This window comes from Cottoperca gobio, chromosome 15, assembly GCF_900634415.1.
Source record: "Cottoperca gobio chromosome 15, fCotGob3.1, whole genome shotgun sequence".
Taxonomy (NCBI): Eukaryota; Metazoa; Chordata; class Actinopteri; order Perciformes; family Bovichtidae; genus Cottoperca; species Cottoperca gobio.
The window spans coordinates 8,613,845-8,637,052 of NC_041369.1; the positions used below are offsets into that span (position 1 = coordinate 8,613,845).

Sequence of the window (23,208 nt, forward strand, 5' to 3'; positions counted from 1 at the left end):
AATCAGTTCAGCTTTAAATACAAGATGGACAGATTTGTGACGGGGAAGAAAGGAAAATAATGATCAAGCTAATCAAGCACATGTAATAAGCCCATGTTGCTCTCAGGTTCACTGTCAACATAGTGGGAAGGTCCTTATCTTTAGTGTGTTTTAAAACTTTGGCAGTTTGAGAAATGTTTTTTAGTTGCACTTCACAGCAGAAAGATGTAAAGAAACATGCAGCCTGTGTTCTTGATTATGTAATTTCACTATAATTGTTAATGGATAAAGCAAATATTATACGTTTATATGTGGGCAAATCCATGACAGAAATAGTTTGAAAACTACTACAGACAGACGTGGCCAACCCAAGCAATAAGAAATAAACAGTATTTAGACTGAAAGTTTAGCAGGATGATAAAGACTGGTTTGTGTTCAGAGCACCTGCTGCAGCTCCACATGATTAATACATATAATGTGTAGGATTCAGAGAGGGAGACAGGCTGAAATGTTGGGAATCAACAGTCGCTTTGTGTACAGCTGCGCGCTCTCTCTTTCACTTCTGGTGCTACATTTTTTGTTCCCACACACATACACACACACACACACACACACTCAAGACACACTGACACATCGACTTTTGTACTGAAAACACTGGGGGCATTCATACTACTAACATTGTAAAACTTTGTTACACGTTCTATTTTAATTTTTTTAAAGGACATCATATGGTATATTTTTTACGTTATTCAAATTCTGTGTCTACTTGTACTATAAGAGAGGAATGCTGGGCATCAAACAACCCATGACCACTACAAAGCATCCTGAGCCCCCTCCTCATCCCCCCACAACCTCCAGTGATGTCACTCCTAAACCCTCCCATGTGACTGGAGGGGAAGAGACACAATAAAGACACCACTTAAGGGAGAGTTGGGATGTTAGACTGATGGGAGGCAGGGTCTGTAGTGAGAGTAACATTGCAGTGTTCTCATTGTATCCATGTATGTGTGTGTAGAGTCTTCTGTCCCTGGGACCCCCGGCACACTAAAGGTTCAGGTTACATACAGCTCCATTAGTGTTTCTTTGTAGACGTGGCCACTGTTCCAAAAACAATTTAAGAAACCCAACACTCTCCGTAGGTACCAAACACAACCGTCCACCATCTGGTATGGTCCAGATATATAATATAGAGCCTGCTCCCGAGAGTCAAAGAGCTCAGGAGTTGAAACGGGAAAGACTTGTCGATCGAAAGTGTTACCCTATCCTCGCCATGCTTCGATTACACAAAGAGTGCTCTTCTCAGTTAAGGGGGAAGGAAATGCCTCAGGGCCCATTGTATGTGTCTGTGGGTGTGTGTGTGTGTGTGTGTGTGTGTGTGTGTGTGTGTGTGTGTGTGTGTGTGTGTGTGTGTGTGTGTGTGTGTGCGTGTGTCTGCGTGTGCGTGTGTGTGTGTGTGTGTGTGTTGGGGGACATCTACATCTCGGTTGAAGCCCTTCAGAGGCATGTCATTTGCTGCTTCCTGCCAGGCTTTGTGCTAAAATAGTTTTCCTGGAATTCTGGCAGAAACAGCCAGAAGTGGAACCAAGTCATTGTTTTGAAAGTCACATGCTTCATTGAGAAGGTAAAGAAAGTACCGAATCAAGACAGGCAGGTTTGAAGTCCTAAGTCATGATGCATCTCTGTCTCTAATGTTTGACCAGCACATTTTGCATACTGCAACGTAACATTAGTTCTTGATGGTTTTCACAATTTGACTGGATGCTGTCGGATTGGTTCAAACAAAGTGGATCTGGGGAATTAAGTTTTGACTAGCTGTGAATGAATAGCGCAAAGTTGATTTAGGAAATGGAGGGATATGAATTGATTTGTGCCACACTTTTCTAAATAACATATTTTTTCGTCTTTGAATTTGGAGGAAAGTATCAAGTATTATCAAGACAAATGACTCAAGTCCACGTGAACAAGTCTCAAGTCATTGGTGTTTTAGTCCGAGTCTGAATCGAGTCCACAACTTTGTTCACAGCAAATAAGCAAAAGGAGACACACAACACAGAACCCACTGCAATAATTACAACTTTCTCATTGCAACTTGTTGCTGATGTTGAAGGACCTCTGCACAAAATGTGGGAAAAAGCGTCTCAGCCAGAAGAGGCCAGATTATTTACCTTTGAGGGATTAAACAGGCCCTCCTCAGAGCCCTTTGGTTAAACACCACATCCCATTGGTTGCTGAAAGTGCTTCAGCCAACGAGCAGAGGAATGCAGAGGATCTCATAAAAACACAAACGTTTGAGGAACAAGCTCAGCACCCTCAGACACACACACACACACACACACACACACACACACACACACACACACACACACACACACACACACACACACACACCAGCGGATCTGCATGTCAGCAGCCTCCTGAGAAGCAGCGCTGCTCAACAGATGTGCAACACTTTGCCACTTGTGACCGACCATAGCAACAGAAATAGGGAAGTGAAAGTCTTTTGACCGTAATTATCACAAATGGTGACCTAGAAGTGAATCTATCTATCTGGAAACTACCTATAATGGCTGACAGGAAACTTGACTAATGTATGTCAATCCAGATTTGAAGCTCTGCTCTGATATTGTGAGGCTTTAATAAGAAAACAGCACCACACTTCCTGTATGGTCACAAGAGGATCATAAATGAGCTGAATATGGTTGAGCTGAGTGAAGATACAGCAGCCAGAGACTGAATGAATACGCCCCACAAACCTAAACTACTATTTAATTTGTTCTTAGCACAGTTAAATGCTAACTTTGCTCAACTAACTGACAGTTTGCTGTCAATGTCCATTATACCGAAAGAGTGATTGACACTTGAGATGGATGCCTCCTATAACTTTGATTGATGTTTGATATATATACAATGTGTTAAAAAGCCAGGTCTTTTCTTTCAGACGCTGAGGTAATCTCACAGTGGGAGTTGGGTAGCTGTACGTTTATAGCATGACAAAAAACACTGGTTACATGTTTGACAAGAATATTTGTTCTAAAAAATGAAAGAAAAGTGCCACACCTCGTCAAATGAAGCGAGGTGTATGAAGCCAAATGTGTAAAGAATCAAACACACCATGGTAGTAACCTGATTATAGATCATTTAAATGTACCTAGATTTGAATGAAGACAAGTGATTATGTGCATCCTATCAGAAACAGAAATACGTCAGCAATAACTCTGTATGCAAAATACTCAAGTAAATTATGCAAGATAGATGATATACAAGGGAGTTCCATCATATGTCTCCACATAGTCAACATATTCAGAGGGGAAAACAATCTTCTACAAGTATTTAATCCCTTCGCACTCATCACTGAGTGTTAGGGAGCCTTTGAACTCTAGGACCTGAATGATGCAAAGATAGTTCGTATAACAGAACTAGCAGTGTGTGAATGTCATTGTGGAGAACACAGATCCTCCTTCAGTCTGACAGTTTATTCAGTGACACTATAAGCAACACAGTGCAAATAGCAGCTATTGTAGTGCTCTCATGTAAGAACCCTATTAGTGCTATTGTACAGTATGTATTTCTCTATAGTTTATTCTCATCACCAGTGACATACCCCTTATTGTTTTTATTGCATTTGTAAATCATTTTTAAAGCAATGAAGCTCCTGGTGAAAATGTGATCTCCAATATCGTCCTTTCTGCAGAAGATCTATGATTGGTGTGAGAAACAGCAGTTGATAGTTAAAGAAAGAAAGAAAAAATAAGTGTCTTTACCTTCCATGACTTCGCAGTGAAGCAGAGAGTTACTGTGACATCCCAGCCCCATCAGTCCAGCAAACATCTTTCCATTAACAACAAGCTGTTTGAAAAAAGTCAGAGAACGTCAAATCCCGGCACTATGGAGTTACATCGACCATGTTTTAGAAAAAGTGGAGCCAGGCAATGGGACTGATCTCATTTCCGTTGTGGAAAAATGAACTCAGGCTTTTTTCCCCACGTTGGAAGGACGGGTGAAACCGGCTTTTTTTTACACGCGCTCCTTTGTCCATAATAAACATATCCTGACACAAGTATTGATCCTCATACTTCAGAGTCCTAGATTTCTCCTCTGCGGCAAACAAGTGGATCCAGCTGCGAATTCGAACACACGGTTTGGAGAGGAAATATCTTCATGTCATGTTTCTTGTAGGGCAATTATCCTATGGCGTGGTGTATATGCAGAAGTTACGACTCTAAATGTGTCATCGATGAGTTGATCAGTAATCCGTTATTCGCTGCTGCGCCCCTGCGTCGTGCGTCGTGTTGGAGCAGCGCGAGGAGCTCCTACGTGTTCAGGAATTTGACTCCAGACTCCTTCAGCCCGCCCCACAACCACAGCAGGCTGCAGCTGAATGCAGCGGCCGACACACCACCGGGCTAACGCTGCTGCATGTGCACCAAGTATTTATTTCAGACCATTATGACTCCAGCTGGTGAAGGAAAATATGAATATTGTGTAACCAACCCCCCAAAAAACTGTTTTCTTACCACCTCCAACTCTGTTAAAGTCACATATACGATATTGCACGTTCAAATGCGCAAAGGTATGATGTAGCCTAGTAATTGCCATTATTATCATTATTCTCGCTATATTGTGTTTTGAGAGTGTAGTTAAAGCGTTCACGTTGAACCCTTTCATGCATGAATTATTAAATGGCAAAGTAGGATAATATGTTATTATGTTAAAAGTTTACATTTGAACAAGTAAAAAATCATGACGTAACTTTTTTTCAGAATATATTTCATTTTGAAGGAGTTAAGTAGGCTCTCTGTCCACTGCAGTGAATGCCGTGTATCAATGGTAGGCCAATAAAAGGTAATCCAATGACACTCAATATAGGTCCATTTATCAATAGCAAATGGTAAGATAACACATTAAAATGAAATAGCAACAACAAATAGAGGACATTTGCAAAATGTATCATGCTATGTCTCATTTAGAAATGGCATGGCCACAAAAGTGGACCACTTCTTAAAAATCTACAATTGACTAACAACATTGTAATTGTTGTATTTTACAATTAGTTAGCCAATGTTTTATGATATTTTGTTATGCAAAGAGAGCTATAATAAAAGGGTGACAATACAAATGACTTTTTATTGTTCTATTTTGTTGCTTCAAAAATAGACTTTATTACACACTACTGTCTAAATGGAATAATCAACATTTATTTGGACACATACTGTATGTCCCTGCACTGTTGATACTATATGGCAGACTATCCAAGTGTATTTTCGTCATTAACTGTGTTTTCTGTGCAACAATGCATGTTATTTTTGCATATTTTTAGACACCCCTAACGTACTGGTGCAAATTCAAAAGAGGCCTATTGTTTATGCAAGTGAGGGAATGAATGAGAAGAGACCCCACATAGAGCAGAGTCTTTTCATCCTCCTTCCCACTCGTCCAAATGTTCCTTTCATTCAGTGTGGCCGGCTGATGGACAAGACTCTGATAAAGAGCTCAGTTCAGCCGACACAACAGAGTGCAGCCTTTATACTTAGTCAGGCTACACTGTGGAGGGTAAGAGAGATGTGTGGCAGAACGGATGAAATCCATGGCCACACATGGACTGGAGAGTGAGATCACCTGTCCAGAGTTAAAGATGGGAAGCACTTCATGTCCTTGGGCAAATAAATAAGCCAACTGCCCTTCTCTACTTATTTATTTTTGTTTTAAAAAATAACCGTCAGGTTTTTAACTGGTGGGCCGTCCAGGAGTTTTATTTTGCCTTGTGTTGTTTACTGACCACCATGCTGGATTTGTACCCATGCCATACATCCAGTGGCGGTTTTGGGGAGGGGCCAACAGGGGCCAGTGCATTTATTTATTTGATCTGTTCGCTGCGGTTGCTGTGGTTCTGTATTCAGTTGTTAATGTAAAGGCTTGATTAAAATATTAAACAATAGTAACTGTGTATTTATTTTTGTAACGAACAAAATGCAGAAAAATAAAGCTTTTATGAAAACACTGAATGATATGCTTACCAACACACAAACCATTTATAATGACTAAACTAGGCTAAAATAGAAGGCTTATAGTGATACTACATGAAGAGCCATTTGCACACATGCACCCAGTGATTTACAAAGCTGTAGCTCTTGTCTCCTCATGAAGTACATGTAGTCTGACACTAGATGGAGCCAGAGACTCTGCTGGAGGATGTGTGTAGTTATATGTGCTTAATGCCTTTGCTGATCACAAGGCCCGTAGGATGAACTTCTAATGTACAGCTTTGTCTTTCTTATTATGGAGTAGGATCAGGTTACATCTCATATGTTGGAAAATGCTCACCTGCTGTGATCTGTATCTGTGATAAAATTGGGCCGCTGATTCCAGGGAAGGCTGTTAGCATAGAGAAATGTGCGCTCCGGCAGGTGATCAAAGGCTGGTTTGCAGGATGGGAGTTGCATGGTGAGCCATCGTCTGCTTTGCAATTGTGTGGAGTGGTTGTGTGTGTGGGTGCTCATAAGCATTCACTTTGTTTGGGGCGAGGGCCCAAGAAGAAATGATGCATAAATTCTGAGTGTTGACAGAAAACAGACTTTATTTGTACAATTTTTGCTTGATTCACACCTTGAATCCAGATAATTTCTTCTCATTTAAAAATGAAAAATGAAAAATGAGGAAATGTGTCATGATCCTATCTGTTCATGTGAAGCACCAGGATGGCTGTTTCATTAGAAAGACGTGAAGACTTTAAATGCTCGTTGGCATTGCAGATTAACACAGTTAATTAAACTTAATCTTAATCTTAATCATATTTATAGGAAAAGGAGACAATAGGCAGGTTGTCGATATATAATATATAATAAATAAGGTGCAGTTTGAAAATAACAGAGAAATTCTGCTACAATTGAAGACACATTTTTATCTTTTGAAAAAAACATTGTGTTCTGAACCCAAGAAGTGTTTGCAAGATGGATGAATGATGAGTGCATTTATTATTGAATACAACACACAGAGAAAAAATTGTTCTAATTCAAAAGATCTATTTATTATAAAATAAACTGATTGTGGGAGTAAACCGGAGTACCCGGAGGAAACCCAAACAGCCATGGAGAGAACAGAAGTGTTAACTCCTAGAACCCCCAGACTGCACTAAGATAGATCAACCTCAAAATACCTGAGATTATGTTAAACATACCAATCATGGTAAGGTTTGAACACTGCTTCGTCTCTTTTGTCCCGGGTTAAATGTGCCCCTCTGACAAAACACTTGGCCCCAGCCAGGCCCCCCGAGTGATATTGGTCTAGAACCGCCACTGTTGACACCTCAGTTGAACCAATAGGAGCTTCCATGCCTTATCTACAGCCTTTAATAGCCAATGAGTGTCACCTTGATAAGGAAGTGCAAGCCCCTCTTCTTTTGTTTACAGACCGAACCAATAGCAACCGAGTCTCCCGATGACTGACGTATTATGTAGCCAATGAAATTCTGAACAAGGTGATATGCTACTTCAATGTTTGTTTTTTTACAAATGTAATAATGTTTCTTCATAATTGTATTTATTCTTTTCAAATACAAAACAAAAAAAGCACAAAAATATTACAAAAATGTTTTATTTCTACTTCACTTACTCTGTGTCATTACTACTAACAGGGAATATTGGTATATAATAGTTATTTATGAGCAATACAAATAATATTTTATTAATAAATATTATAATATCTCCAAATTGGACAGCTTGGAAACGCCTGGTGTCACTCTTAAAACCTCTCTAATATGTTGTGTTTTTGTGGTTTTGTTCTGAAATTTGAACCTGAACTTGGTAATACTTGATGCTATGTTCCTATTGTGTTTTCCAGCTCATACCTACCAGCTATAGTCATCTTCAGGCTTCTGTTTCTACAAAAAGACTCAGGCGGAGTTTATTTTCTTCAAATTCAGTATATTCAGACCACTATTACTCAGTGCCAGAAGCACTTGGAGTAATTCTGACTGTTCTGCAGAACAATAAAAACCATGCATCTGGTGCAAATGGTTGAAGAGCAGCTTTTAATTTACTTTGGGTATGTCGTCTTTTGGTATTTTCGGGTAAATTCACCCACCCTGTAAGAGGTTTAAAGTTTAAAGTTGAAAACCTATTTCACAGCAGACATTTGGTTTCAAGTTTTGAAATAAACTGGGATGAGATTTATTTTTTATTGTCAGTGGAACGTAGTACACACGGGTGACAAATTAGACAGACAACGGTGTAATGAAATATAGAGACATTAACACAAGATGTATGAATTAGACGTGATTTCGAGCGTGTGTATGCATTAATGCAAGTGTGCCATATATTCATATATTAATACCTGTGACCAGAGGAATGTTCAGGTATGCGCGAGGAGAGAAAAATAAATATGTAAATTAATGGTGATAATAATAATGTTGAGTAATTTCAATAACTACCTAAGTAATAATAATTGATGATAAAAAGAAAAAAGTACAGTAAAAATAAGTTAATTAATGAATTAACAGTAGTAAATCAATCAATTAATCATATTTAAACAAACTTTAGTCCACAAGAATGTCTCAGCCAGGAGGGCACCATGTTATTAGGGCTTCATTCAACAAAACAAAACATTTATAAGAATTCCCCAAAAATGTGGAGTGAATTCTTTTCTCAGCAGGCATTGTGACATGACACACACAGGTGTAACTTATCACATTGATAATTGCAACAATAGCGCTACAGACCAGTTAGAGACCATTTGAGATGCACAGGTGTAACTAACATTAACAATGGCTTGATTCAGTCGTGGTGTCACAGTGAGTCGCACTAGTGAGGCAGCATACATACATGACATACATACTGGAGCTAGAACACCTGAATGTAATGCAGCCCTCGTTAGTGTCATTAATTACACCTGTGCGTTCAAATTTGTGCAAGTGGTCTGGGTTAACTATCTCCTTTATAATATTCCTGCTAGTATGTGCATGATGTCTTCCCCCCTAAAGACACCAATATCAATTTAAAAGAGACAATTATTTGAAGTTTAAAAACAAGAGTCTGTTTTGCTCTCTCATGACCCATATGAATAATATTTAAATACATTACTTATATATAGTAAATTACATCAAATGTATGTTCCCTGATTGGATTGCTACTACCAATTCAACAACCCTCATAAAGCTGACCAAATAAAAGTAATTATGTACAATAAGACAGAAAATGTACCTTTTTCTAACAGCGTTTTATAATCGAAACTTTCTAAATTGTTTATTTATTAGATCTTATTTCTTCTAAACGTTGTTTTTCAGTGTTCTGGAAAAGCGTTCCCTCTCATAGAAGATTGAGGTTGTCCATGGGTAGTACTAGTATTGGCCACCAGATGGCAGACTAACATAACATTTAAACTCTTTCTCTCTCAGTCTATAGAAAGAACATGAAGGGCAACCAAGTGACAGATGATCGTATTTGTGGATAAATACGAAACTAGTAACAAACAAAATGACAATCTTACATTTTTATACACAAAGCAGAATTAATCAGACACATTCCTCCTAAAGCTCCCGATGACTTTCTCAGAGATGAGCGATTGCAGGCCGTGAAGCACAACAGCTGCTGTCAACGAGAGAAACTGGAAAACCCTAAAGGCAGTCATGTTGAGGTTTGATTTATCACTCACTAGCAATATTGTTGTTTAAGTTGTTATAAAAAGCTTCCTTATACTGATTATAGATTATACAGGCATATAATAATTACCACCATCAGGTGACGAGGAAGAGCAGGAGGAAATAAGTTCCTTGCCAGGAATATTTCTCAAGGTGCTCGAAACCTTATTCAAAGTTTCTGTCATTGAAGCGTGGTGAGGATTGTTTAAAGAGGGTAGAATGAGGATGCAGTGGGTTGTGTGTGTGCCAGTCAGAGAATAGGCACGTACAATGTACAAAGGTCACATGTTCCTCCTCCACACAGTATGCAGTCAGTGCAGGCAGCCAGTGGTTCTACCTTAGATTATCTGTGTGATAGAGAGGGGAAGGCAGAGAAAATAAAATAAACACACACATTATCAAAGCAGCTTAAAGACTGGGAGAGCATGGCGTATTTGGCAAAGAACTTTTATTCATGCAAAAACAACTGAAGTCATCAGATCTTTATCAAAGAAATATAATCCATTGTCTATTGTAACACTTTTTATTTTAATAATAAAAACAAAAATTAACAAGCATGTCACGGAACGTATCAAACATCTGTCAAATCCCATTAAAAATACATACAAACTGGAGCTAAACTAGTGCAGACAATGACACCACAGAGAACATAAATGATGTTGTTGAAGCTGTGCGGGATTTAAACCACTCCTTCCTCGGGGTCCATGTGCGTCGTCCTGCTGGAAAACACGTCAGCCAGCATGTGTTTGGGGATTTCTGAGCCGCGGACGCGCAGGGCGTAGCAGGCGTCCTCCACTTTGCCCAGGCTCTGTCGCAGCGTGTGCAGCTTCTTAGAAACCTCGTACGGGCCCGTGTTCCCGATGTAGGAGAAACCGTCGTGGATCTGCCGCAGGAACTGACTCAGCTGGAAGGGCGTGTCAATGTCGCCGTTGCCCACGCTGCTGATGCACATTCGCATCAGCTCTCCGGTCAGGTCGGCCACGCCCAGCAGGTAGTCAGAGGGCGTCACCTGGAAGGTCAGGACTTGACCTCCCGGCTGCAGGTCTTCAGCTGAGCCCTGAGATGAAAACACGATGAAAAATAATTAAAAATCTAGCACGAACAAAAGACAAAGATAAGAACACTTTTTGAGACATTTTGGACAGATAGGGTAGCTGTCCCTGTCTTCTTCTAAGTCACTTTTAAAAACTCATTATTTCAGACTTGCTTTTGTTTTTAATGTTGTTTTATTATCTATTTTTGTATTTATCATAATATTTTATTACCTGTCTGTTTATTGTCTTCTTTTATTGTATGTAAAGCACTTTGTAACACGTTTCGATAAGCGCTTTATAAATAATATTGTAATAATAATAATAATAATAATAATAATTATTATTATTATTATTATTATTATTATAGTAGAAACCCCAGTTTTTCTCAAGCATGATGATGCTTTTACTACAAAATGATGAAGTTCAAGCAATTCTTCCTGCATCAAGCAGGCACCCATCATCTTTGAAAATAACCACATAACGACACATAACGCTCAGAAATGCCGTACATAGTAACACCAGATGTTGCCTTTGTGTGCCAGTGCCATTGCTTTGAAAGGAACTGTAAAATAGTGTAAAATGAACATTCAAAAAGTGTGATATTCTAGAAGAAACAGTTTGGGGAATATGCTTAATTGCTTTCTAGCTAAAACTTAGATGAATACTACTCTCATGTCTGTACACTAAATGTGACGCCAGATTGTCCTTTAAAAAAAAAGAAAAAAGAATTCTGTACTTCAGCCATGGTATGGACTATTAGACCTACTAAACAAACAGTGCATGCAGCTTAATCACAAAGTCTTCTTTAAATGTACCTTAGGATCTACCTTCTCTGTTTTCATAAACACCAGTCTGGCGTTGATCTCCTCCAGGCTGATAAGGCTGCGATGACGGATATAGTGCAGGAAAGAGACCGCCTCCACATACTCCTGGATCCCTAATGCATGAAAGATTACATTGAAATTAATCACTGGGAAATAAATCTAATATTTCACTGCTGCAGCTGTTAAATGTGTTTAGGGTACGGTGCCTTTATGTCTGTCACTCACACTCACACTCACACACACACACACACACACACACACACACACACACACACACACACACACACACACACACACACACACACACACACACACACACGATGACCTCTCATTTGTTTTCTGGCCCTGTGTAAACAACAATCAAATAGTCACAGGACGGAAGACTTTGTGTCTGAAGTTTACTTTTGGAGCGGCAATTGAACTTCAAAAAGGGCCGTCCATCTCAGCGTGACTAGCCGCAGAGGGGAGAGGAGCATGTGGTTCATCTCTAATTCATTTACATTGACTTTAATAGTTTACTCATTATGAATTATTAAAGACCCAGGAGATCGATTTTCTCAATCAGCTTCTTACTTTGAGTCATTGTAATTCAAAATTGTGTAGACATGCGTTTACATTCCTAATAACTGTTTGTGAACTGTTTTATGTCAGCAGCATCCCTGTGCTATTGTTAGCTCAGGGAAAGAAGTGTGTCCAACAGAGCAACATCACGGCACCTGGAAGTCTGACGTTTTGCAGCTCTACAGAGCCTTCTATTCCTATATCTCTCAGTAGTGACGACTTCATGAGCTTCTTTAATGATAAAATTATAATTATTAGAGACTAAATTAATCTCCTCCTGCCCTCAATTGGTAATGACTTAACTTCAACCTCCGGAATTTCAAAAACATTAGTAACTCCTGAAATATATTTAGACTGTTTTACTCCAATCAACCTTAACCAACTAACTTCAACAATCTCATCGTCTAAGCCAGTGTTACTCATTGCGTGGCTCGCGAGCCTCCTGCGGCTCGCCAAGCTTTAATTGGTGGCTCGCATGGCAGCAGGCTAAATAAAGGGGTGATAGATATGATTATGCAGTCAATACAGATATTTCATAAAAACAAGCAGGGCTATTACATATAAGCCATTAAAACACTGAAAGTGTCTGATCTATTAGCCTACAAATAATACAAATAATTGATAATAATAATTGATAAAAGATGCAAATATAGACCAGAAACAAGATATTTAAACTTGCTCACTGCGGAGTTGCCAGTTTTGGCGGTCTATCAGCACTACAATGGTGAATGTGCTCTTGGACGGGTAGATACATGGTGGGCTAGTATAGAAATAAATAAACTTAAGCGCATTAAAAATATGTTATCATAAGCATGCTTATGAATATGGACATTTGCTAAAAAATAATTTATAAATCGCTAAATTTGAACATTTAAATTGGAGGATACTATGACCAACCTGGCACTTCATACTCGCGTTAGCTTGGCTCTGGTTTACTTATGCTAGTTCGTGTGTGTTTCTACAGATGTAAAGAGTTGCACACCAGTTGGACAGAAACAAAGCGTGACTAACGAGGAACATTAAGATTTGTCTTTGGAGCATCAAACCACAGCGGAATTGAGAGGAAGATGCTGGAGATGGGGTTTGTGGACAGACAACAGCTGCTCTCGTTAAAAAAGAAAAAGAAAGGTACGAGCCGTAAAAGATGAGTAAAGGAAATTTCAAGACAAGTGGACAGAGGAATTTGTATTTGTCCTTCACGAGTCGAATCCTTCGTGCTTAACGTGCAAACAGACCGCTCTGGTTTCAAGCGAAGTCATTTGGAGCGGCATTTCCAAACGACGCATCCAAAATTCAACGAAACTTACGCACCTGGAAGAGAAATTAGTAAAATAAAATAGAGCACCTTTCGTTTTCTCTTTCTGGACAACAAAGGCTCGTACACAGGACAACTAATACAGCTGAACGATTAACTGAGGCATCTTTTGAGATCGCATGGATTTTGGCTCGGGCAAAAAAAACCTTCTCAGACTCAAACATTGTGAAACTGCTTTTTGGCTTCAGCAGAAATATTGTTTGCAGAGTTTGACAACATCATCCCAGTATTAAGATAATCCTGCTTTTAATGAATGCATTAGTTGGCCGCATTGCATATTTTATGTTCTGGGTGGGATGACAGATTAATAAACAGGACGTGCTTTTTATGACTGGATGTAGCTTTTCATACTTTGCCACAAAAGTGGCTCTCCTATTGACTTTGTCCTATCAATGTGGCTCTCACGTAAAACATAGTGAAGACCACTGGTCTAAGCCATCAACCTGTCTTTTAGAGCCGATTCCAACTAAACTGTTTAAAGAAGTTTTGCCCTTAATTAACACCTCGTTATTAAATATGATCAACCTGTCTCTATTATCTGGCTATGTACCACAATTCTTTAAAGTAGCTGTAATAAAACCACTTCTTAAAAAGCTTAGTCTTCATCCAGAGGTCTTAGCCAACTATAGGCCTATAGGATATCTAACATACCCTTTCTCGCTAGGATCCTTGAGAAAGCAGTCGCAAAACAGTTGTGTGACTTTTTACATAATAATAGTTTATTTGAGGTTTTTCAATCTGGATTTAGAGTTCATCATAGCACAGAGACGGCACTGGTGAAAGTTACCAATGACCTTCTATTGGCATCAGACAAAGGACTTGTCTCTGTTCTTGTCTTGTTAGACCTCAGTGCTGCTTTCGACACTGTTGATCAGGACATTCTACTACAGAGACTGGAACATTGTGTTGGCATAAAAGGAACCGCACTAAGCTGGTTCAAGTCCTATTTATCTGAGCGATCTCAATTTGTACTTGTTAACGATAAATCCTCCATGACAGCCAAAGTCAGTCTTGGAGTCCCGCAGGGTTCTGTACATGGACCGATTCTATTCACCTTATATATGCTTCCTTTGGGCAATATTATAAGGAACCACTCTATAAACTTTCATTGTTATGCAGGATGATACCCAATTATATCCATCAATTAAACCAGACAAAACCAATCAATTGGCTAAACTTGGAGCATGCCTTAAGGACATAACAACTTGGATTGTCTAGCAACTTTTTGATGCTAAACACAGACAAAACTGAAGTTATTATACTTGGCCCTAAACGCCTCCGAAACGCATTTTCTAATGACATAGAAGCTCTGGATGGCATTAATTTGGCCTCCAGCACCACCGTAAGGAATCATAATCGTTATCTTTGATCAGGATCTGTCTTTTAAATCCCACATAAAACAAATCTCAAGGACTGCCTTCTTTCATCTACGTAACATTGCAAAATAAGACACATCCTGTCTCAAAATGATGCAGAAAAACTAGTGCATGCATTTGTTACTTCAAGGCTGGATTAGTGCAACTCATTGTTATCAGGTTGTCCCAAAAAGTCGCTTAAGACTCTTCAGTTGATCCAAAATGCAGCGGCACGTGTATTGACAAGAACTAGGAAACGGGATCATATTACTCCTGTATTAGCTGCACTGCACTGGCTCCCGGTAAAATACAGAATATAATTCAAAATCCTTCTCCTGACTTACAAAGCAATTAATGGTCAGGCTCCAGCATATCTTAAAGATCTCATAGTACCTTATAAACCAACTAGAGCATTACGCTCCCAGACTGCAGGGTTACTTGTAGTTCCTAGAGTCTCTAAGAACACAATGGGAGCCAGAGCCTTCAGCTATCAAGCTCCTCTCCAGTGGAACCAGCTTCCAGTTTGTGTTCGGGAGGCAGACACACTCTCCACATTTAAGAGTAGGCTAAAGACTTTCCTTTTTGATAAAGCTTATAGTTAGGGCTGGCTCAGGTTTGCCCTGGATCAGCCCCTAGTTATGCTGCTATAGGCTTAGACTGCCGGGGGACACCTCCCTGCTCTCCTTCTCTTCCTCTCTCCTCCCCTCCCTCTCTCCTCCCCTCCCTCTCTATCTGTATGCATTTATATAAATGTATGTTACCAACTCAGCCCCGGAGTTTCTGTGTCTCTCATGTGGCAGGTTGCCACTGATAAAGTTTACGTCAGGATCATGAATCGTGGCCCCGCCTGCTGCCCGGGAAGCCTTTTTGACATTTTCCTGGATTCATCCATACTTTCTCTTTTTCAACACAACATCATTTCTGTCAAATGTTGTATTTGTACCATGTTGTTTATCCTGTACACACGACATCTATTGCACGTCTGTCCGTCGTGGGAGAGGGATCCCTCCTCAGTTGCTCGCCCTGAGGTTTCTTCCATTTTTTTCCCCCTTTAATTATGGGGTTTCTTTTAGGAAGTTTTTCCTTGTGCGATGCGAGGGTCTAAGGACAAAGGGTGTCGTATCCTGTTCAGTCTGTAAAGCACACTGAGACAAATGTATCATTTGTGATATTGGGCTATATAAATAAATTTGATTTCCCAGGAGCTGCACCTTTCGTAAGTCGAGTGTGTTTTGTACTGATGCCAGAAATGTTTGGTAATTGAGCACCACTGAAGTTTTTAAGTTACTAGAAGATGATGATACAATGATTTATGGTACACAGACCCAGATGTTATATATTATATAAAATATATATATATATATATATATATATATATATATATATATATATATATATATATATATATATATATATATATATATATATATATATATATATATATATATATATATATATATATATATATATATATATATATATATATAAAAAATAAAACAAAATAGCACTACAAACATCTAAACATGCCAGTTGCCCCACAGCTGTGACACTGGGCTTAGAGTGACTATAACTCAATCTGATGCGGACAGGATATGACATGAAAAGGTTACACAGGCTTTGAGGCAGGCAGACGGAGTTCAGTTCCTGAGTTTGCTGCCAGGAGCTGTTGGTGTTATTTAGTCTGAAGCGGCAGTTACTTTTGGTCACTCAGAAAATGACTGTACATTTCTAAACAATGACTCAAGGAAAACCAACTGGAAATTGGAGGGCTTTTACTGGCACAGCAGTTGGAAAAGTTGAGCGCTTTGTGTGTGTATAACATGACTGTCAGTAGTGTTGATTGTTTAAAAAAAAAACAAGGATGCATGAATAATCACAGATGAGTGACAGATTAATTGAGCTTAATGTTTGACCACAGAGTGGTTCACTGAGTTGCAGGTGAACCCTGGGAAATGCCACACCAGTACACTTGTGTTTGCGTCTCATAGCTGCTGGCTGGGTCAAACTATAGAGTTTATCAAAGAGCTGCGCTGCCCTGTTATCAGTGGCAATTACGTTCACATTCAGCCCACAATATCTTTAATGGTCCCTATATTAAAAAAGCAGACCCATTACACATGACTGGAGACTTCTCATCCAGCCAAGATTATCTGGAGAGCCCGTGCCGAGTGCCCAGTCTCAATCTAATAAAGACGATCAAAATGGAAAAAAAATAAGTGTCTAATTGGTGGGAACTGCCACTGGTCACGTCGCGGAGGATGCTGCAGTGATTCCTGAGTGACCACAATCTAAAAAGTACTTCCCCAGCTGCTAGATAACAGCTCACCCTTGCTCCCAGTAATTTTTTCCTCTAAACACCGCAGACACTTTGGCTACGCTAACAAAAACTGATATTGATGCTAGTGGGAAAACAAGTTTATCAGAGGGTGTGTTTATCATATCCAGGCCGCTCTCACACTGACTGACATTACTGACTTTACAATCACAAAAGCAAACAGGACGATTGCGGTGATCATTTCACGTGAAAGCTCCTAATTAAATTAGACACGTGTCCTTTGCTGGAGCTTGTTTCTCAATTCAGGAATATATTATTATATTAAAAGAAATGAATGCCAGACTTTATACCCACTTTTGACTGATCTATTTGTGGCAGACTATCACATTTGACCCAAACTAGTACAATGATGGGGAAAGTGATTTTATTAAGGGCTGAAGACTCCAAGGGAACTATCTTTTCCTGAATGGATCATTCAACTACACAAGGTGGCCTCCTTACAAAAGATCTCATTCAGAATGAGAGATTAATCAGCACGTGGGAGGGTTTGTGAAGTATAGCATTGTGATTGTGCTAATGGGAGAGATTGGAATACAGAATAAGAACTCTTTATGAATATGAATACATTGAATGTAAAAAAGATGTGAATTGGCTCTAGTTTTTATTGATGGGTTTTTGGTTAGATACAGGAAATAAGGTCTGTGATTAACACAGGTTTAAGAGATTCTCATCATTGTTCGACGACATAGAATGTCAGTAAATACCCCACTTGTAAATTTTAAAGCATTTACGAGTCTTAAAAAAGGCGGTTGCTAACTAGAAGCTGAATAAGACTACTAAACGTCATCACGTCGAACACTAGTACACCTTCAGCTTAGTGGTGGTGACGCGAAGTCATGCACCCATGGTGTAGCTCGTTTATAGCCGCACATTAGCTTTCTACTTCTGCCGATTGCATTTAAGCTAAAAGTGGTGTTCACTTGTAAAGGTTATCCTGCTGAACAAAACATTAAAGTATCATAACATGCAATGGAAAATCCAATTGGCTTTTTGTTGAGGGATCCAGTGCGATACTAACTTCCGGTTGGCGTACAAAAATAAGAGATCCCTGCAGCACTCTTACTATGTAAAATTGACAGAATTATGGAAAGAAGGGTATATATTTGTTGGCACTTTTGTGGGTACGTGTGTACTTTAAGTATGTCTAAATCTATATGAGCATATGTTTAAGTTTGTACATGCGAGTAGGTAAGTATATAATAAATATAAATATATAAAATTACGCACAGCGGTGCTTTAGGCTAAATATCAACGTCAACTTGCTCACGGATGGCTGACGTTTAGCCAATGTTAACGTCTTCACTATCTCAGGTTAGTGTGTTAGCAGGTGTTTAACATTCATTACTAATTAAAAACACAAAGTACAACTGAAGCCGATAGGCATGGCATGAATTTTGCAGGTAATTGGTCATAAACCAAAGTATTGTAAAAACTAAAGTTTTGACTTGATGTAAATGTTAGGAAATCAACTAATTTAATAAAATAAAACCTGAGGGGGGAAACAATGTCTAACAGTTGTAGAGATATTTCAGTCTGGACTAAAGTAGTGGACCATCCTTCATTATCATCATCAATGGAGCCACAAGACAATGACCAAAAGATTATCTTGTAAGTTTTAAGATGATGGCATGGTATCTTTGAAAATGCTTACATGCACTCATGCAAAACTGCAATATTGAAAGATACTGAAACAACCACATACAGCTTATTTGAGGGCTTGTAAAGGTCTATGGTTACTCACCTGGTGTGAAAGCTCTGTGAAACTGAAAGATGTCCTCTCCTCTGAGCTCTTCAGCAATTTGACCGATTTTCTGCCTGACTGCATCCAATTTCACTTCTGCTTCATTCAGAATATCCTCTGCATTTGGTACACTTCCAATACAAAACATAAGTTACATTGTGTTATTCCAATGACTTTGGATATTTTCAAATGTTCTGACACGAACAACTGTCTCCTGAAACTGGAAACAGCTTTCTTTAAAACCCTTGAAAAGGTTCCCAAAAAAAACTAAAGCCACTGTAACATTTGAGCAGCATTTTCCCCATTTAATCTGAAAATGTAAGAAGATCGATTATACATTCCAAACTAACTTGTCACAATTAACATGTCTTGTTACAATAGTATTACCTGGTCACTCTATGTAAAAGAAAAATGGTCCTCTTGCTTTCGATGGTGACGTCTCGACTGATCTTAACAAGACGCTCGTATTTGTCATGTTTGGTGTCAAGCTCCTGTTGGAAAACTAAAAAGACAGAAAAAAAGGTTAGCTTGATGTCTCAACACAAATGAAATACAGCAAATGTGGGTGGAAACTGCAATTACAAAAAAGGTTACCTTTGAAAGCAGCGATGACGGGTGAGGATGGGTTGTCACTCGCATCCCGATCCAGTGCTGCATCAGCATTTCTTCGGGGACATCCTTCACCTGACATGAGGTAGAAAAAGTCAGCGATTTGTCTTCAATAACAAATGCCTTTAGTTGCTGACATTTTCTCTAAACTGACTTTTGTCAAATTAAAGAGGCACTCCACAGATTTTGCACGTAAAGATCAGTGTAGTCGTTTACCCTGATGTCAACAGTGTCATTTTGACTTAGGTAGAAAACTTAAATATCTAATGGAAAGTCTGTGTTACACACTGGTTATGGAGCTTGCAACACATGGGCTGGCAAAAAATCTCTGACTCTGTGAATGTGTAAATTAATAGATATATGATATCACTGCCTACTGTTTCTAGGTTGTGTATTCCATTAAATGATGTGTTGCTTAGATGTATTCTCATGGCTTATATGATCATAATTATTTCAGCTGCAACCCTGGTGGTGTAAAACGGACTTGGGAGCAATTCAAAAAGTATATAAAAACATATCAAAGTGGTAAGCAGACTTTCTATCATATCTTGATAATCACCTAATCACCCACAGCATAGGCCAACACTGAGGTCTGTGTGACTGTAAGCACCTGACACACGGCTCAAGAAGCTGACACAAAGCGAATATATATATATATATATATATATATATATATATATATATATATATATATATATATATATATATATATATATGATATGATATGATATGATATGATTTGAAACGCAACACGTCGGAGTCATGTGCTTACAGTCCCACAGGCTGAGTGCATTGCCTTGTGTTACTTTGCTCGGGGTACTTTTATGTATGCTGTGGATGTTTATGAGATATGAATGTAAACCTATTTACCGCTTTGAATTAAGTTCTTATATTTACTTGTTATTTGCTCCTATGTCCTTTTCACACCACCGGGGTTATAGCTGAAAAATAAGACTAAATATTGTCATACACATAAGAACACATTAATATAACGGAATAAACACATGTAATTATAGTCAGATGTTATAAGCCTGTTAATTTACACATTCACACAGTCGGAGATGTTTTTCCAGCTCTTCTTCTTCTGTTGCTTTTAGCCTGGATTATGGATTACTTTATTTTATAATTTATAAACGTATTATATTAAAATCCGTGCACCGAGCTGTGATTGGTTAGCATACGGTTCTCTCACACAAATTGATCTTTTATCTGGAACAAAACCTGCAGGTTAGGTATGCAGCATTAGTTACCATGGTGATCTCACCCGGTAAGAAGGGAACCACCGTGTAGGACTGTGAACCCTGAAGTTACCTAGCTAACCCCAAATCCTGCTTCGTAGTACAGGCCTCCGGTCGGACAAATCAAGTTATATGGAGAAATAACTTTGGGTTTCTGGCATTGTTTTCTTGTCTCACATTTTATAGACCTAATTATTGATAAACTAAATGAGAAAATAGTGGGCTGATTAATCAATAATGAAAATAATTGATAGTCATTGCTAAGACTAACGTTACCACTTACTAACAAAACAATACACTTTAGCTACAGTGTGATCTTGGCAAACGGTGCTGTAATAAGAGTAGGACAGAATGGCATAGTAAACATCAATATACCGGTACAAATAATTGTATTGCACTTCAGTCATAATAGCTAGCATACTGCATGTCAATGTTAGCTGTTAGCTAACAAGTTTATTGACGTTACGTTTCATAGCTGAGTTAATGCTATCCCACGCTGATGACAACAACCAACAATACAGCTTGCTTGAACACGTTGTTATTCTTAGTTGAGTCTCAAAAACTGGACTTACCTTCTCGCCTGTTCATGCTTTCAGTGTTGCAGTGTCTTCTTCTAATAAATGTAACTATTCTAAGCTCGGCCAGGGATGTATTTGAACTGTTTTAGCTAACGTTACTGAAGCCCGTGCTGCCGACTGTAACGAGGCAGAGCACTTCACATGTGGCAGGGATTATCAAGGTGACCAGACAAAACAGCCCCGTTTACACATAAAAGTTACAATCTCCAACCGAAAAGAAACCCACTGAATGAAGTCTAAATATCCTACAATGCAAAAGAGAACATGTTCACTTGTTTTTTTACAACAGGCATTCGTGTGGTCCTCATTTTTCGCGGGGCTTTTGCGCTATTTACTAGCGTAACAGGAAATGTGAAGAAGTGCATGATGGGATATGAAGTAACATAGCATATGGCATTTGTTTTATTACAGCATTTCCCCAACTCACTAAAGTCATATTTGCGGATTTAATTTTTTAATATTGTTTTTAATTATTCAAAACGGTTACAAATAATTTCAACTACAGGCCGACCACAATTCATTGTTTATTTTAAAAGAGCTTGTCCTGGAATATAACCAATTGTATTTGTGTGCTCGTGGTTAAAAGTATTCAGTGGCATGCAGATTGATTGTTGTAGATACTATATCTACTAATAATAGGCATGTAGAGAACATTTTACGTTATCAGGGAGGGACACAGGCCCACCCTTGCAGCCAAAATACTTTTTTTTTCACATAAAGACACAGATTGAGCAACCAAACATCTCCAGACTGCCACCCTAGATTGGTTTGTGTCATTTGTTGCTATTAAAGCATGTTTCATCCAACCATTCTTGATCAGATTACTCGCTTCTCTCCTGTAACCCCTCCTCCAGGGACTCCTGCAGACTGTGTACGTGCCACACGACTGGTGCCAATTTGAGCTTGCGCTTTGCCTCACTCCCCCTGTCATTCAAACACCCGTTTCACTTATTTCATGAGTGGTAGACCGCATCAATGTTTATATTGATATATTCTGCTGAACATAAGTTTATGCTTCATAAAAATAAGATATAATAGAGTTACAACATGCATTCCGATAGTCGATTTAAATGTCTTTCTCAACCACAATCATACGCGTCATAACCGAGCACTAACTAATTAATCATTCTATCCTATCACCAGCAACATCCTTATGCATAATATTCTTTTGTTGTGTGAAAGGAATTTCACACATGCAAGCCAGGAATGAGGGCAAAACACACCGACATTGACGTTGACTGATGATGCCTTCATGTACTTCCTTCAAGGTCCCACATTCAAGCTTTCGATCTGCTGGGTTTTCCCAATGCCTCTGCTATTGAATTGTTATAACAACTGTTCTTGTAATGCGTAGCCTATTTTATAAATCAAGCTACAGGGATCCACACCTTGCTACTGCAAGAAGAAACATGTGTATCACACATGTCAGTGAGACTATAAGCAAAACATTTAATACACCACTTACACATCACTTATCCTCCTTAAACTGCAGGCACACTTTTAATATTCAAGATTCAAGATGCAAGATATTTATTGTCATATGCACAGTTAACAGACAGTTATACTGTACAATTCACAATTGTTTCCCCCAAACACATGTTTCCTGCACATATAACCATGGGTTATATGTAAATAAAATTGTTTCCTTCATTTTGGTAACTATTATGGATGGGCCTCTAGCTCTATGCAGACACTGGATGAGGTGGAAAAGACAGAAAGAGAGTATGTTTTGTAATATTTAGGTGTACTAAATCCCTCAATGTATATTTTCTTACATATATGCAGAGGTGATTCAACAATTCAGATCCTTTACTTAACAAAAGGTAGCAATTTCAGATTAAAGTAAAAGTGCTGCATTCAAAAGTTCACATAAGTAGAAGTACAAATGTATTGTTAGCTAAATAAAAGTACTCATCTTTTATATACAATTTTATATGTTATGAATATTGTTTAATATTTTTTGAATAAATGCATTAATGTGTATTTAGCATTGTAGTGAGGTAGCTAG

The 23,208-nt window shown here is 38.7% G+C and overlaps 2 protein-coding genes across 3 annotated transcripts in view; both read right to left on the bottom strand.

Annotated features, from left to right (window-relative positions):
- disc1 (DISC1 scaffold protein) overlaps nt 1-4,278 on the bottom strand; it is a 43,996-nt gene extending 39,718 nt beyond the window's left edge. The window contains exon 1 of the mRNA XM_029450136.1: nt 3,741-4,278. Coding sequence (XP_029305996.1) covers nt 3,741-3,807 — 67 coding nt within the window. The 5' untranslated portion in view covers nt 3,808-4,278. The remainder of the gene's footprint in view (nt 1-3,740) is intronic.
- Nucleotides 4,279-10,041: 5,763 nt separating this feature from the next.
- Nucleotides 10,042-21,517, bottom strand: tsnax (translin-associated factor X). Of its 2 annotated transcripts, none has more exons than XM_029449948.1 (6): nt 21,195-21,517; nt 19,370-19,459; nt 19,163-19,277; nt 18,776-18,906; nt 11,472-11,581; nt 10,042-10,667 (listed from the first exon to the last, which is right to left on the bottom strand). In XM_029449948.1, the coding sequence occupies exons 1-6, from the start codon at nt 21,208-21,210 to the stop codon at nt 10,290-10,292; spliced, it is 840 nt and encodes a 279-aa protein (XP_029305808.1). In that variant the 5' UTR covers nt 21,211-21,517; the 3' UTR covers nt 10,042-10,289. The 2 variants fall into 2 exon arrangements, with proteins under 2 accessions (XP_029305808.1, XP_029305807.1); XM_029449947.1 differs by having other exon boundaries at nt 11,460-11,581; nt 21,195-21,516.
- Nucleotides 21,518-23,208: the final 1,691 nt, after the last annotated feature.

Excerpts from the sequence above, each read along its gene's own strand:
- tsnax (XM_029449947.1), bottom strand. Across the intron at positions 18,907-19,162 it reads CTTTTACATAGAGTGACCAG|TGTACCAAATGCAGAGGATA; the intron begins GTAATACTATTG and ends TTGTATTGGAAG. Across the intron at positions 10,668-11,459 it reads CAGAGAAGGTAGATCCTAAG|GGCTCAGCTGAAGACCTGCA; the intron begins GTACATTTAAAG and ends TTTTCATCTCAG.